This window comes from Scyliorhinus canicula, chromosome 16 (assembly GCF_902713615.1).
Source record: "Scyliorhinus canicula chromosome 16, sScyCan1.1, whole genome shotgun sequence".
In the NCBI taxonomy this organism is placed as follows: domain Eukaryota; kingdom Metazoa; phylum Chordata; class Chondrichthyes; order Carcharhiniformes; family Scyliorhinidae; genus Scyliorhinus; species Scyliorhinus canicula.
Genome location: NC_052161.1, coordinates 113,217,865 through 113,234,053, shown reverse-complemented (window position 1 = coordinate 113,234,053; position 16,189 = coordinate 113,217,865). Strand labels below are relative to the sequence as shown.

Sequence of the window (16,189 nt, the reverse complement as noted above, 5' to 3'; positions counted from 1 at the left end):
TGCCAAATTATGCCAGATTTGAGATTTTATGTTTTGATGATGAAAATACATTTTAGTGGAAGCCTGCATGAAACTAACTGGATTAATGCAATTCTAAGTGGATTTTGGGTGCAACTTCCCAACTGTGTCCAAAGCAGAAACCCCTTACTGATTTCAATCTTTCAAAATTTTAATTTCTAAGCAGCTACAACTTGTTGGGAGCAGCAGGTTCCAGATTTCCACTGGGTTGTGTGTGGAGAAAGTGTTTTCTAATTTAACTCCTTAATGGCCAAGTTTAAATTTTAAGGTTCCAAGGCCACATATTTTCCCTGAGATGTGGTTCACAAAACTGAATGGTGTACTGCTGATGGAGCATGTACGACTGAAGCATCACATCCTCACTTCAAATTTCAATCTCTTTGAGATAAAGGCCAACATTCAATTAGTTTTTGATGGCTTTTTGTCCTTGTGCACCAGTTTGTATGAGTATCTAGCCATTGTACTTCCACAGCTCCCAGTCTGTTACTATTAAAAGGATTCAGACTGATGATCTCAAACTTTCCCAGATTGAATGCCATTTACCATTATTTTGCCAACTCACTTGATCCGACTTGAAACTTCCTGTTTCCATCCACACAACTTATTTTGTCAGCAGTGTCATCTGCCTACATCTCTATTCCTTTATATCATTAATGTACATAATGAAAAACAGAGGTCCCAATACAGATCCTGGGGAAGATCATTTGTCATATGCTGCCAATCAGAGAAAGGTCCCTTTATTTCTAACCCCCCCCCAAATCAATTTCATGCTTGAACATTTCAATTAACCCAACATTTAGGGTGGGACTTTCACAACCTCCCGCGGCGTTATGAGGCAGCAGCGGCAGGATCTTCCGGTCCCACTGCTGTCAACCAGGTTTCCTGTTGTTCGCGCCCTCCATCGCTGGCAGGACTGCAGGATCCCAGGGGCAGGAACAGCCACAATATCCCACCCCTAGTCTTTTGAGGAAGCTTTCCAGATTTCCACTACCCCTGTGCAAAAAGGAAGTGCTCAAGACATATCAAGACAATAGAGCAACAACAATCTGGTTACAGAAACATTCTACACATTTATTCTCACAGCCCAAAATTAAAATAAACCAAAACAAAAGAAAATTAACAATGCAATGAAGGAATCACATACATCAGACAGTGTTGCCTGAAAACACAATTTAAATAATTTTAAATATATCCTATGTTATTTAATTACTACAAACACTTCATACAATTTTTTTTTCAACAAAGTCCCCACAAAAAGAAACATAAAACAGGAATGGTTTTGAGAGTGGGAGAGCTAAAGTGGCGTGGACTTCGCAAAAGAAGTTGATTACAAATTTTTTAAATTTTTATATAGAGGTAGATCACTTTTAAGTTAAGAACAGAATTGGGTTGTGTGAAAAATAGCATCTCCCCCCCTCCCACTTCAAGTCTAAAATTCATCCGAAAAATTACAGTAGAAAGTGAAAAAGGGTCACGAGAGGAAGCAACGACTTCCTCAGAGATAAAGAGGAAAATAAAAGTTTGTTTAGGGGAGGGTTTGGGGAGGCGAATAAAGCAAAAGAAATTCTCTATTTATAGCCCAGGAAAAAACTGCAGCAGTCTTTCTGGGCACAGGACCTGAAGACCAGTTTGACAGCAGTCCTGCGTAATGCATTCAGTCTGTTATTTGAGGTGCACCTGCTGTACAAAAGGGTATTGGAAACATTATACAGTGGGGAAGAGAACAAGGGAGGACTAGGTGAGAGATAGCCTTGCACTAACATTCTCCCTTTAGACCTTTATCAGCAACAGCAAAAATAATAAATCTTATCAAACTGGAGTTCTTTCCACCCCCCTCCCCACACCCTTGCCTCTGCCCCCCCCTCCCCGAACCCCACCGATCGTCCCCAAAACAAAAACATTAGAAACATCAGACAGGACCGAATTCCAGGTCAGTTCTGTCCCTGCTATTTCGAAGGATACTTCTTAATGAAGACTCATACTTCCAATTGTTACTTAGGTGACCATGCACAGCCTATGGCCTGATACTGTTTTTAATTTCCCAATTAACAAAGTGCATGCCAGATACTGTCTTTTTTTTTTGCCATTTCCCATAATCCTAGACAGCACATTCACGAAGGATCTGGTGCTAGACACACACCGTAGAAATATTTAAGCTTTCTGCTTGCAGATGTTTGCATTAGCTCATTGGAAGATCTCTCTGAAGCAAACGATGGAAAACATGACAGATCATCAGGTTTCTCGAGTGTCTTTCAATCCGGTATGGCTAATTTCCTAGACTCATTTGAATGGCAGTCTAGGCTCAATGTTTTATTTTCAGCTCAGTCACGAAAAGACAAAGAGAAACAAGGGTGTTACCTCACCATCTTCATTGCAGAAACCTGAAAATTAAGAACAAAAATTACAGATTTGTTTTCAGTTTTCGCTTCTTCTGCTGCTCAGCAACTGCTTTACCATTGTCTACCAGACCAATAAGTCCGAAGATCTTTATTGATTTTGTAGCTAGATGGCCTATTATTCTGCATAATAAGATCAAGTCAAAAATCAGATTATCGACAATGCCACGTCGCTGTATTCCGTTCCTCCACCAGAGGCTCTCAATGATCTATTGAAGTAATATTCCGTCCTTCAAACCCACCCAGCAAACACATCTGACACAAAGTCAGTAAGCCTCCCAAACCTTGAAGTAGACTACTAAATTCTCTACTGGTTTTCATTTTCCCAAGGGGCATTCTTTTTCCTCTTTTATTGACAAAATAAAATTGCTTTAAGCTTACTCTGTAGCATGGCCACTTCTGAACCACAGGGATACCTGTGGACTAAAATAGGACCCAAAGGATGTAATTTATAATTCTCAATCACACTTGCTTTACAAGTGTTTTTGCAAAATTAAGATCTTGAGGAAGGGTGGAGTTGGGAAAAAGAAACATTCTAACAATGCTTTACATAATCTTCTGTATGCAAAAAAGGAGCAAAACCAGACAAGGTGATTGAACCACAGTTTTGGACTTGACACAAGGTATTCTCTCAGATTTATGGCGAGTGATAACCCCTCCGAGAGTTGACCTTGATCTAGAGTATTTTATTGCACTATATCTCAACTTCCCTTTCAATTCTCAAGAGATTACAATGAATTTATGTCCTTGCATCTTAGTTGCGGCTGGAAAAAAATCTATGACTATTAACTTTAACATAGCCCTATTCTCCATAACCTGATTAATGAAAAAATTGTTTCCCCTCTCAAGTCTCACCATAACCATAAGCCATCATCTCTAGCAGCATTGTGGCGAGTCCATGCTCCATCTTTTTCATTGGTTAGAACAGGTTGCCCAAAACACCCCAACTGTGGCATAACTAAGTCTTGCACATGTTCTGCATTACTTCTTTGCTTTTTGTATTCTATACCTCAAGGGTCTGCTTTACGGGATCTAGGCATTGTTGCCAAGGCCAGCATTTACTGCCCATTGATGGTATATCCCCACACCTCTAATTACTTGTGTATCTGTGTACTAAGGTCCTTTGGCTCTTCCATTCAAAATAATGCAATTTAAGGCTGGTTTCCTCGCCACAATTTTACTTCCAAACACATTCATATTTTCCACATAGATTACAGATGAGGTTCCATCTGTCTATTCCATTAGCATACCCGTCTGCAGTCTTTCATAATCTTCACAAGTTGCTAACCTCCTACTTTAGATAATTAAATTTTGATATTGTCCCCTCAGTTCCTCACCACTCCACATCATTCAGATGTGTTATTTATCCTCTTCTGCTTTTCTCCAAAAAATTCTATAAAGGTGACCAAATATGACCTGCCACTAGTCTATGCATGTCTCTCTCCCTTCTACAAATTGAGTTCAACAATTAAAGTGCAACAACACAATTTACCGGGTTATCTCGATCTTCCTATTTTTATGAGAAGAGCGACACATGCCACCATTTGATAAGATTTTATTTTCCACAGAAGTGCGGAAAATTATAGCTAAATAGCTACAGACAATTATAGCTATGGAAAAGAAGCCGTTATTCTTCCCCAGCTTCTCAGGGTCCAAGAGGTGTAAACACCATCATGTTGGCGTAATTTCGTTTGAGTAATTCCTTTGCATTTTGATAAATGGCCTAAGTTCTCAATGTCGTCTTCATATTCACAGGCCACGTAAAAGAAAATCTAGGCTAAATATTTAATCAGTTTCGCTACCAATCTCTCAAGCTCACCTTCACATCTTAACAGCTGTTCCCTGTCGTGGCCATCTTATCTTCCTGTTAATAAAGTGTTGAAAAAACACCTTTTAATTCCCGACGCCTTTTTGCTCCATTTTCTCCAAAAAGCCTTATAAAGTTTCTATTGATCTTTGTAATTTTCTAGATTATTTATATTCATCTTGACTGGTCTAAGATATGCCCTGTAAATGTTTATTAAAAATAAATTTTAATAATTAAGCTGTTATTTTGCACATTTCAAGGCTTGTTGGGCTGAGTGTTTCATCTTGGCTGGAGAGACTCCAGGCAGGTGAGCTGCTCTGATTTTCAATTTTTGGTGCTTTTAGTCCAGGTAAACTTACACCCCATAGACGTATGGTATCTATAGCTAAACTAATTTGCTCCACAAAGGGCCTAGTTACATCAAATGTACAAAGAAAAATAACAAAGAACGATTAATCAACCATTGTTGGCATTGCCCAAGAGATCACCACATGTTTGAGGACATTGCTGCTGGTTTTAGCAAGAGGCCAAAACAGGTATTGTACTCGTGTTGTGCCAATCTCCAGACTTCAACAAAACAAAATTGGAAACATTTATTTTTCCACTACTCACATTAGGACAACGAATTAATTGATAATTATTTTCAAGTACTCTTTTATACAATTCTCAAAATTCACCCAAAGTTAGCACAACTCTTTTTTCCCCCATGCCCCACCTTTCCAAATTCTCGGCAGCAACGTGGCTGAACCTCTAAAATACATTTTTCAGATGAAGAAGTGACCTTGGGTTGATTACTTAAGTCGGTTCATTCACAATCCTCCCACAAATTAGTCTAGAAAGAATAAGAGAAGGGAGAGGATGACCCCTTTTCCTTTGTGATAAGAGTTATAGATTTTTTTCAATAAGGAAGTTTATGACTGAAATGTAGCAACAAGGGAGTTAGGGCATAATTTGAATAGTTTGTCACCTTTGAGAGAATTTTTCTTCTTTTTTTCTAAAAAATTAGAGTACCCAATTCATTTTTTCCAATTAAGGGGCAATTTAGCATGGCCAATCCACCCACCCTGCACATCTTTGGGTTGTGGGGGCGAAACCCACGCAAACACGGGGAGAATGTGCAAACTCCACACGGACAGTGACCCAGAGCCGGGATCGAACCTGGGATCTCAGCGCCATGAGGCAACAATGCTAACCACTGCACCACCGTGCTGCCCAACTTTTTTTTTTACAACAAAGAGAAATATATGAGCATTTGTAATTTACCTGAAGATCCTCTGAAGATGATCCCTGGTTCTCCTGGTCATCTTCCAACTCGCTATCGTTGCTATCAGTGACCGCAGGAGCTCCACTTCGTGTAACAGCACCTGCACGGGTTTCCTTTGTTTTCCCCATGTACCTTTCTGATCTTTTTTGCTTCATTACATTTGTTTTTCTCTGCCAAACAACCTTCTTATTCTTCATTCGAAGATACAGCCGTGGCGAATTCAAGCCAGAAGACCTTTGCCTGGGATCGGATTTTAGCCTCTTTCCCTCTGCTGTTGACACTTTCGCTGATCTTACTGGACTTGTATTTCTGGAGACAATAGGTGATGTGCTCGGCTTCTTTGATTTTACTGGTGGTACTGATCTCATTCGCTGCTGCAACCGTAATGCTGAAGAAACAGACTCAGCTTGCAAGGGTCCCAACATTCTTCCTCTCCTTTTTCCCAAAAGAACGGGTGTACTTTGTAGCTTGATTTCAGTGTCTGCCGTCCTCCTGCGTTGGCCACCTCCCTTCTCACTGCTGGCAGGAGAGTGAGAGCTGGACCCTTTTGCAGGAGGAGATGCTGGTTTCTTGGGGCAACTGTACGTAACGTGTTTGTTCAGGCTGCCTAAGTAAGTGAATTCTTTCTCACAGTAAGGACAATTGTGGCTTTCTGAGCTCCTGCTTTTCAATATGGCCTTCTCTTTGGCAGATGATCGGTTCTTCTGCGAGATTGCCTTCTGCACCAATTTGTTCTTTTTACTTTTCAGAGTGTTCATTTTGATCTTATTCATAGTCACTTTTGGCTTTGTCTCAGTTTCAAAATTAAGCCGCTTTGGCTGCCCCATCCTCCGGATTGTGTTCTGCCTGACTGGCTCTGCAGCAATCGCCCCATTTTTCTTCCACACTTTCTTTTTCAGCGGGATTGCGTTCTTCTTTGGGGTGTAGCGTTTCTTATCGCTGGCAGATGCACAAGCCAGGATATGCTTATGAAGTGATGGCATGTTATCAAAGCTCTTGCCACATTTTGTACAGTGTATGGCTGTGCTAAAGGTCTGAGGGATATTGTGTGTGGTAAAATTTACAGCTGATGACACTGCATTGGCAGAGTTACGGTTGTGATATTGAAATGGAGGTGGCTTAAAGCTAGGGTAGCGCTGATTGAGACCCATACGGACATCCGGGCCTTTCGGCTTTATCCCGGATGCCATTACCTTTATTGTAGTATACAGTTCCTCTGTTAAGTCATTAGAATCATCATCGTCTTCCTCCCCTTCCTGAGGTGGCAATGCAGAACTTTCTCCTAGAGACTGGCTTGGACAGCTGATGGCTTTGTCTGGATCTGTGAAATTTTGAGGCCTCAGCATTCCATTTTCTAGCTCTATATGTGTGCACTGCTGGTCAGGATGCAAGTCACGCTGATGATGCTGTAAATTGCAAAGAAACGCAAACTCCTTTTTACAGATTGAGCATACGAAAATCTTGCCCACCCCATGTAAAGATGACCGGTGCTCAGACAGTGCACTGGCCTCTTTAAAAAGCTGCACACAAAATTCACATTTGAAGGGCCATTCTTCGGCATGAATCAACAAATGCTGAGTAAGATCCTTGATGGAAAGGAAAGGAATTTCACAGACGTTGCACAGAAAGCTTTTGGTGAATGCTACTTCAGGCTTCTCCTCCTGTACTGAAGGCGGAGAATTTTCTGCACTTTCCTGGTCATCAGCAGAGTTTTCAATGAGCTTGTCTTGGGGGGATTCTGGTTCAATTGTGGGTGGAAGAATGCTGTTAATTTCTTGTTCACTATCTGTGTCTGGATAGCCATCATCTTTAATTTCTTCCTTAATATTTATGCTAACGGGTGACAAAGCAGGAGTTACCGACTGTAAAACCTGGGTCACTGACTCTGGAAGGGGTGAAGGTACAGAGAGGATGGGAGGTGGGGGAGAAGGAGCAGGGGTTGTTACCAGAGTTGGGGTTGTGTCAGGATGAGGTGGTGCCTCCACTTCTAGATGTGGCTGGGGACTGCATTCTGAATCTTGTTTATTAACTATCGTTAGATCTGTGCCATTGTATTCATTCATAAGTACCTTCTCTAACATAGAGGTTGTGGGTTTTTTCTTTTTACTACTGCATGAGGCTGGAGTACCAACTGCCCCCATTTCCTCTTTGACTTCATTGTCACTGCACAACTTCTTATGCAAACTCAAGTCTAAGATGGCTACCCCAGGCCCTTCCAGTTCCATTTTTACATCAGGTTGTAGTTTGATACCACTGGATAGGTCCAGAGGCTGGTGGGCACATGGAGGCCGGCTTGGTGCGTATTCCTTGGAAGCTGTTATTTTGCACATTTCAAGGCTCATTGGGCTGAGTGTTTCATCTCGGCTGGAGAGACTCCAGGCAGGTGAACTACTCTGACTTTCAATTTTTGGTGCTTTTAGTCCAGGTAAACTTTCACCCCATAGACGTATGAAGTCAGTGTCTTTTCCTGTGCTGCTCAATGCGGGACTATGCTGTGGAGAATTCGGTGGTGAACTGGTTCTCCTCTTGAATCGGCTAAATCCCATTGTTGTTGACGTTGAAGGACCAACTGAGCCATCTGGAAATAAAGCTGACCTGGGTGAATTATTTTCCTGTATTTGTAGAAGCTGCTTAAGCTTTGAGGATAAGATATTTTTCTCCTGATGTCCACTTAAACTGTTAGTGATCTGACTAGGAAGAGACAGACCACAAAATGAGGAGACAACTGGTGATACAGCTTCGACACCTAGCTCAGTTTTCGTCTTCGGAAATGGCAGAGGACTGGTGGTTCGCCTCCTTTTAGGGCCTTTCAAATCACTGTCTGTTGTTTCCTTTAGTAGGGTGCGAGTTACTGGAACTTGTGCTGTAATTTTAAGGTTCTGAGGAGATTCATCAGTCACTGGATACAGCACTGAAGGCAATCCATATGGATTTGTGCAAGCAGTGTCAACCTCAATCACCTCACAATTGCTGGTGGTGTTGTTTGACTCAATTTTGCCATCAATATAGAAGTTCAAGTTTTCAGAGATGTTACTGGAAACATCCATGATGAATGCTTGGCAGTCATCAGTCTCTTCGTCCTCCTCATCCTCTTCATCTTCAGTTTCTGTGCTTGCAATGTGAAGCCCAGCAGAAACCCGGATTTGATCAGAAGATAGATCCTGTTCCTCTGCAGAGCCCTTCCGTCTCATTCTAATGCCCTTAGCCAAGAGGTGACGTTCATGGATACGGCGCTGGTGCCGACGTAAGTTTGTGTATGAACCAAAGGTTTTTTTGCACAGTTTGCATGGGTGCTGGATTTTTGATTCGCAGCTCTTTACGAGAGAACTTTCTAGGTTTGGGGCTGTTGCCATGGATTCGGTTTTCTTATAATTTTCTAGAGCTATAGGATTTTCTAGTAGAGTTGAAGAATTAACACTGATGTCAATTGCTTCTTTATCAAAATCATCCTTTTGGTGCTGTCCAGCTATGTGCATTTTCAAGGTGGGCTTTTTCTTAGGTCCAGCCTCATGGCGTCGTTCGTGGCGCCTCATGTTGATATGGGTGCCAAAGGCTTTACCACAATACCTGCATTTGAAAGTGAATCCTTCTGTGGATATGTGGATGTGCTGGTGACGTTCCAGACCCTGCTTTGTGGTAAACCTGCGCTCACAATTTTTACAGGGAAACATGTGCGTTTCTTCAATGTCTCCCATTCCATTCTGATCTCCTTTTGTTTTCTGCTTCAGGGATTTAACAGAAATTTTCTTTCTGGGCAGACTCTCAATAGAACTGCTTTCTTCAGGCATTGTTTCTGCCTCAAGAGACATTTGTGGATTCTTCGGCTGGGGCAGAGCCTTCTGTGTAACTATTCGATGTACCACTACTTTCTGTTCTGGCAAATGGGCTGGTATGGCACAAGGTTCATCCTTCTCAGAACCTAATTAAAAGAATAAAATTACTGCAAAACAAGACTTATATCACTTCAGCACATTAATTCATCTCCTCCCTCACATATACCATTCAATTCTAGCAAAACTGAACCAAAGAAAACTAGCCAATGTGGTAAATTAATGTATTTAAGAACTGATGGGCAACGCATCTTGATTTCTTAATTTGAGTGTTCATACTATCACAAATATTTAAAGCATATAATGAGGCCATTCAGCCCATTGATCCAAGCCAGCTATCTGCAAGAGCAACTCTGCTAGTCGGCTTTCCCCCCCCCCCCCCCCAACATTTTCTCCATAGCCTTGTATATATTTTCACTTCAGGTGTTTATCCAATTATTTTTTAGAAGCCCTGATTGTATCTGCTTCGACTACATTGAGGTTGTGCATTTCAGGTACTAAACACTCCAAGCAATTTTCCTCATGTTGCCTTTTGTTCTTTTGCCAATAACCTTAAATCAGTGTCCTCTCGTTATTGACCCTTCTGCCAATGAGAACATTGTCTTTCTATCTATATAATCTGTTTAGGCTCATGATTTTAAACATCTCTATCAAATCTTCACTCAACCTTCTCCAATTAAAACTATTCCAGTTTCTCCAATCTATCCACTTAACTGAAGTCCCCAATCCCGGAAATCATTCTCTCAACTTTTTTCTGGACCCTCTCTAATGACTTCCCACGCTTCCTGAAGTATGGTGTCCAGAATTTGACAGAGAATTTTACATAGGTTCATTAAATTTTGTCGCTTTTGTACTCGACACCTCTATTTCTGGTATGCCCTTTACCCACTTTTCCAACCTGCCCTACTGCCTTCAATGATATGCACATATCCCAGGTCTCTGATCCTGCACCTTTAAAATTGTACTTTTAATTTTATATACCGCCTTTCCTCCAAACAACAGGTACCATTTCACATGTCTTTGCATTAAATTTCACCTGCCATGGGTCCACCCATTTCACCCGCCTGTCTATGCCCTCTTGAAGTTTATCACGATCCTTCTCACAGTTCTTAATTCCTCTCAAGTTTTGTGTCATCTGAAAATTTTGAAATTGCACCCAAGTCATTGATATAGATCAAGAAAAGCAGTGCTCCTAGTACCGGTGCCTGAGGAACCCCACTGTATCTCTTCTTCCAATCCTAAAAACAACTGTTCACTTTTGAGAGAACCTTTGAAATTAGGCAGCAGTTTTATGAGCAACAGGAGGGTGAAAAAATATAGAAGTATTCTGGGGATGTAACAGAGTGGAGGCAAAAACATTGATGCAAATGCTTTCATGAAATTATGGCAGCATAATTCCTGCACTATCCCCAAGATAACTTTAATTATAGTAAATCTTAATCACTAGACATGTTCACATCCTAATCACTAGACATGTATGTAGTATGTACCCAGTGGACAAATGAACAAAAAGATTGCATCAGAGGGTGGGCAAGGAAGACGAAAATAAACACAATTAAGAGGACAGCAGAACATGAAAATCCTTTTTTACTCTTTTCTTTAAAGCATTCAATCTACAACAGCAATATAATTTAACTAATTATATTAATTTAGATTGATAACCTGGACACACAGAATATTATTAGCTTAAAGAGTAAACATACATTAGGCAAGACATAAATACTGATTTATGACATGGAGGTTTTTTCACCCAATTAATAAATCATCCCATGCTGTAAATCAAGAGATCACAGCTAAGAATCATGATGCAGTGATGACGAATTTAACGATCGTAGTTACTCCTCTCAGTGGCTTAGCCATTTTCCATACCCACAGGACTTGGCTGACTTCTGCGAAACTACAGCACGCAAATAGAATCTGGTGTGTAGACTGCTGAATGAAAAATATTTAACTTGGTCAAACAAATGGTTTTAGGTCAAGCATGACCACAGGAGTACAGCAGCCCTGTTAATCGTTGCCTATTTTTGAACTTCAAAAGTGATCCAGGGTTGCACATCTGAAGCATCAGTTAACAGTGTTAAGCTTTGTTTTGCCCTTTGGAAGTTACACGTTGGAAAACGAAGGAATGATGTGTGTATTCCATGAGTGGCAACACACTTTATGAGCCAGAATTTATGAGCAAGAGAATAACCTTTGAGAAAATCTTTCGGTCTTTGAAATTGGGCATCAATTTTGGTGGGCAGAGAGGGGGAAACAAAACGGAATAGAAAAATGTTGGGACTGAAAGCATCCAACTGGATAAAAAGAGTGGAGGCAAATGCACCAATGCAAATGCTGTCATATGATTTCAGTAAATTGAGGTAGCAAAATCTCTGGACAATCCCTAATTGAACAGTGATTATAGTAATGCAATTTCACATTTGGTCATTCCAGACTCATGTTTGGGGTGAGCACTTAGGAGTTAACACTACGATGCAAGGGGCATAAGGACTGTTATTGTTGGTTAAACTAGTCGGAGCAATTTGAATTGAATGGAAACATTACTGAGAGTGTATTGACTTGCATACAATTCTTCTCCAGCGACGTAGTAGTAATATAGTAAATGCCTCTGATTCATTCAACATAACACATCTATCTGGAATTATGCAGTACTTCAGGTAAATACGAATCCCTTTTGACCAGTATCTAGCTGCTTCAGATTGTAATGAGGAAGTGACTGTGACACAAGTACAGTTATTGTGACATTATGAAGAAATTAGTTTACTGTGAGTTAGAAATTATCCAAAAGAATGCAAAGTATCAGTGTTTCGATTCACAAATACTGCAACATATTTTAAACTTGTACCAAGTTATTATATTATAGATAGCATAAACTTCACTAGTGTAAAAAAGATAGCCTCTACTTATTATAATAATCTTTACTGACAAAGTAGGCTTACATTAACACTGCAATAGTTACTGTGAAAAGCCCCAAGTCGCCACATTCTGGCACCTGTTCAGAACGTCCAAATTACCTAACAGCACGTCTTTTGGGACTTGTGGGAGGAAACCAGAGCACCTGGAGGAAACCCACGCAGACACAGGGAGAACGTGCAGACTCCGCACAGACAGTGACCCAAGCCAGGAATCGAACCCGGGACCCAGGCACCGTGAAGAAACAGTGCTAACTACTGTGCTACCGTGCCAAACAAATAGGATAAAAGGTTCCAGGGTATGTATTTAAAAAAAAAAAAATTTAGAATACGCAATTCATTTTTTCCAATTAAGGGGCAATTTAGCGTGTTCAATCCACCTACCTTGCACATCTTTGAGTTGTGGGGGCGAAACCCACGCAAACACGGGGAGAATGTGCAAACTCCACACGGACAGTGACCCAGAGCCGGGATCAAACCTGGCACCTCGGCGCCGTGAGACTGCAGTGCTACCACTGCGCCACCGTGCTGCCCTCCAGGGTATGTACGAAGCAGATGTCAGTCAAATCATTATATGGGCTCAAATCCTGAGGGTATGGAGGATTAAAGAAGTCAGCTGCAGGTTTTGCTGCTGATTTATTTCCCGTAATTGCTGGTGAAACGTGGAGATACAGGGTAAGGACTCGATTAAACTTGTCCGTCCATGATGTCCTCCATAATCCAACTGACTGGTGACACCGACTATCTACATTTATACATGCCAATTTGGGGAATTACTTGATGGTTATTGACACCAATGGAACCATATCCCAGTTAAGGCATGGTGCTTTTAATAGAGCAAGGGAGGAAGTTAAAAATCATGCATTTTGTCATTGCACAATGCTTGCCAAATAAAACTGGGTAGAAGATACTAAACGCTGAAGTACTACTTGTTCTCAACCAGTACTATTGCAATACTGTTTCTCCAAAATGTAACTCCATAATACACGCCTGTCCTCAAAACTCATAATGACTGGTATTACTTAATCTATTTTTTGTATTTTTCAACATTGCAGCGATAATACGGTGAAGGAAGTCACAATGTGACAATTAAGAGTGCCCAGTACTAGTAAAATGAAACCACTTTTCAGATACAAACAACTGAAAAGAGCATTAATCTAAGAAGAGTTTACCTTTGCCCGTTACTACCAATAAGCAATCCAGATAAGTTAACAATCTTAACAAAGGGTCAAAGGACATCTTTGTGCTGCTCAACACCTGGCAAAAACTAACATGCATTTCAATTTATCATTCTGGAAATTAAAATCATTGAAATTACATCACAAGAGGTGACCCAATAAACCAGCTGTGCCAGTGGCAGAGATGCCTACTCTAATCCCACTTCTCTCCTTTGATCTCCCCCATATAGAACATAGAACAGGCCCTTCGGCCCTCAATGTTGTGCCGAGCCATGATCACCCTACTCAAACCCACGTATCCACCCTATACCCGTAACCCAACAACACCCCCCTTAACCTTACTTTTATTAGGACACTACGGGCAATTTAGCATGGCCAATCCACCTAACCCGCACATCTTTGGACTATGGGAGGAAACCGGAGCACCCGGAGGAAACCCACGCACACAGGGGGAGGACGTGCAGACTCCACACAGACAGTGACCCAGCCGGGAATCGAACCTGGGACCCTGGAGCTGTGAAGCATTTATGCTAACCACCATGCTACCCTGCTGCCCAATATCTTTTTTTTTGTATGTATATTTTTTAATACTTTTCCAATCCCACTTTAAATCTTTTGGTATCTGTCTCAATAGGCTACTTGTGGGAAAGCAGTCCATATTCTAACAACCTTCACTGATTTTTTTTCCATAACCCTCTTTTGATCTTCCAGTGTTATTCAAGCTATGACCTTGTTGCCAATTCACCAGCCAGTGGAGATGAGATTATTTTTTCACCATTTACCGTAACCCTTAACTTTGAAAACTTCTATTTAATCCTCTCCCAACGCTTCAGTGACTCTTGGCTGCACCCCCGTTTCATAGCTCCAAACTGAGGCCAATACTTCATGCAATATTTCCAACTAAAGTCTATGAACCAAATTCAAAATCAGCCTCTTGCTTTTATACTCAGTGCATGTACACAGAAAAAATGTCTACTTGCCCTTTCATGGTCCTTCTGTTTGCACTCCACTCAAAGTTCCTAAGATATCTTTCACTCTGTGCATTTGCACCCCAAGATATCTTTCACTCTGCGATCCAGCGGCCCCGTTAGACGTGGGCACAAATCCCATAATCCATTGACTCTTGCGAGAGACCAAAAACAGAATTTGCGCTGGTCGGATGACAGTTTAAGATCTATCCGCCCCAACCGCCAATGACATAATCAGGTTCATGCCGTGCATAGATTTAAATATGTTTTAAGATAATAGGCTTGATGTCATAGCATTCCACACATGATGTATTCTCCCCACTCAATGTCTCTCTAACAATGTATGGCTCGGCAGCTGAAGGAACAAAGTAAACCATTTTTTTAACAAAGTCTCGCACCTACATGTACCCAAATTCACTCCCCTTTGGGAGTGGATACTTCTGCTTCAATTCCTCCAAACCGGCGAACCATCCCTCCACAAACAGATCCAGAATCTTCTCAATGCCCCCCTACCCAGCCCTCCCCACCAGTGCAAACCTATGATTTCCTGAGATTTGTGGATGTATCGACATGCTCCCCAACCCAAAGTGCTGCCTAAGCTGTCCCAAATCTTTAAAAAAAAAAAATTTTTATTCAAGTTTTTCAATAACAAATTTTCTCCCCACAATTTAAAACAAACAAGGCGTGTTTCCACACCAACACAAGAAAAGAACTCACCCCCCCAAAATAAATAATAATAAAAAACCAACAGCAATACAATAAAGAAGAAAATAACAACATAGCAAACCCACCGCCGCAAAAACAAACCCCCTAACCATCCCCAAACCCCCCCCCCCCCCAAAGTTGCTGCTGAGACCGACCACTCTCCACCCCTTCGCCAGGAAGTCGAGAAAGGGCTGCCACCGCCGTAAGAACCCCTGTACCAACCCCCTCAGGGCAAACTTCATCCTCTCCAACTTGATGAACCCACCCAATCACTATCCATTGACTCATAGAATCACAGAATGATTCTGCTCAAAGGTGGCCATTTGGCCCATTGTGCCTGTGCCAGTTATTTAAATGAGCTGTCTAATTAATCCCTATTCCATGTTCTTTCCCCATAGACGAACATCTATCCCTTCAAGTATTTATCAGAAAGACTTTTGAAAGTCACCAATGAATTTGCTTCCACTTCCCTTTCAAGCAGCATGTTCCAGATCATAACTATCGAGTGAGAAAAAAATTGTTTCACTCGCCACCTCTGGTTCTTTTGCCAATCGCATGGTTACACATTACACTCGACACACACTTATCCATCAGCCACTGGAAAACCATTCTTTCTCAAATACTCATCAAAACCATTCTGGACTCGGAATACCTTTTATTGATCTCTTAAAAGTCTCTCCTCTAAAAAAAATGAAATGGAATGAAAAATGAAATAAATGAAAAAAAGAACATCTCCAGCTTTTCCAGTCTCTCCACATAACCTTATTCATGGCACAACTTGAATAAATCCCTTTTGTATCGTCTCCAAGGCTCCCGGCTCTTACAGCCCCTTTAAAAAGGTACTACTAATTCTGTATGGCCACTTCTCAGTCATCCTATCAAAATGTATCGCTTCACACTTCCATGTCAAATTTAATCTTGCTAATGTCTATGTTCACCATTTATCTATTACTATCATCCTCTCTGTTTACTGTATCTCCAGGTGGAAAGTTGTAAATGAGTATGTTGAATTAAGTATAAATTGAGATCAGCACTGATACCTGCTATGATCAAAGAACCTGTCAACACTCACTCACCTCTTGCATAAAGAATGGTCAATAAGGTATGCTAC

At 41.1% G+C, this 16,189-nt stretch overlaps 1 protein-coding gene across 13 annotated transcripts in view; it reads right to left on the bottom strand.

Moving 5' to 3' along the window:
• Window positions 1–2,090: 2,090 nt before the first annotated feature.
• Window positions 2,091–16,189, bottom strand: part of LOC119979752 (PR domain zinc finger protein 2-like) — a 212,523-nt gene continuing 198,424 nt past the window's right edge. For 12 of the 13 annotated variants that reach the window (XM_038822363.1, XM_038822364.1, XM_038822362.1 and 9 more), the window contains 3 exons: window positions 5,485–9,404; window positions 4,234–4,278; window positions 2,091–2,399 (listed from right to left, as the gene is read on the bottom strand). In XM_038822363.1, coding sequence (XP_038678291.1) covers window positions 4,243–4,278; window positions 5,485–9,404 — 3,956 coding nt within the window. In that variant the 3' untranslated portion in view covers window positions 2,091–2,399; window positions 4,234–4,242. The remainder of the gene's footprint in view (window positions 2,400–4,233; window positions 4,279–5,484; window positions 9,405–16,189) is intronic. The other variant, XM_038822368.1, reaches the window with a different exon arrangement.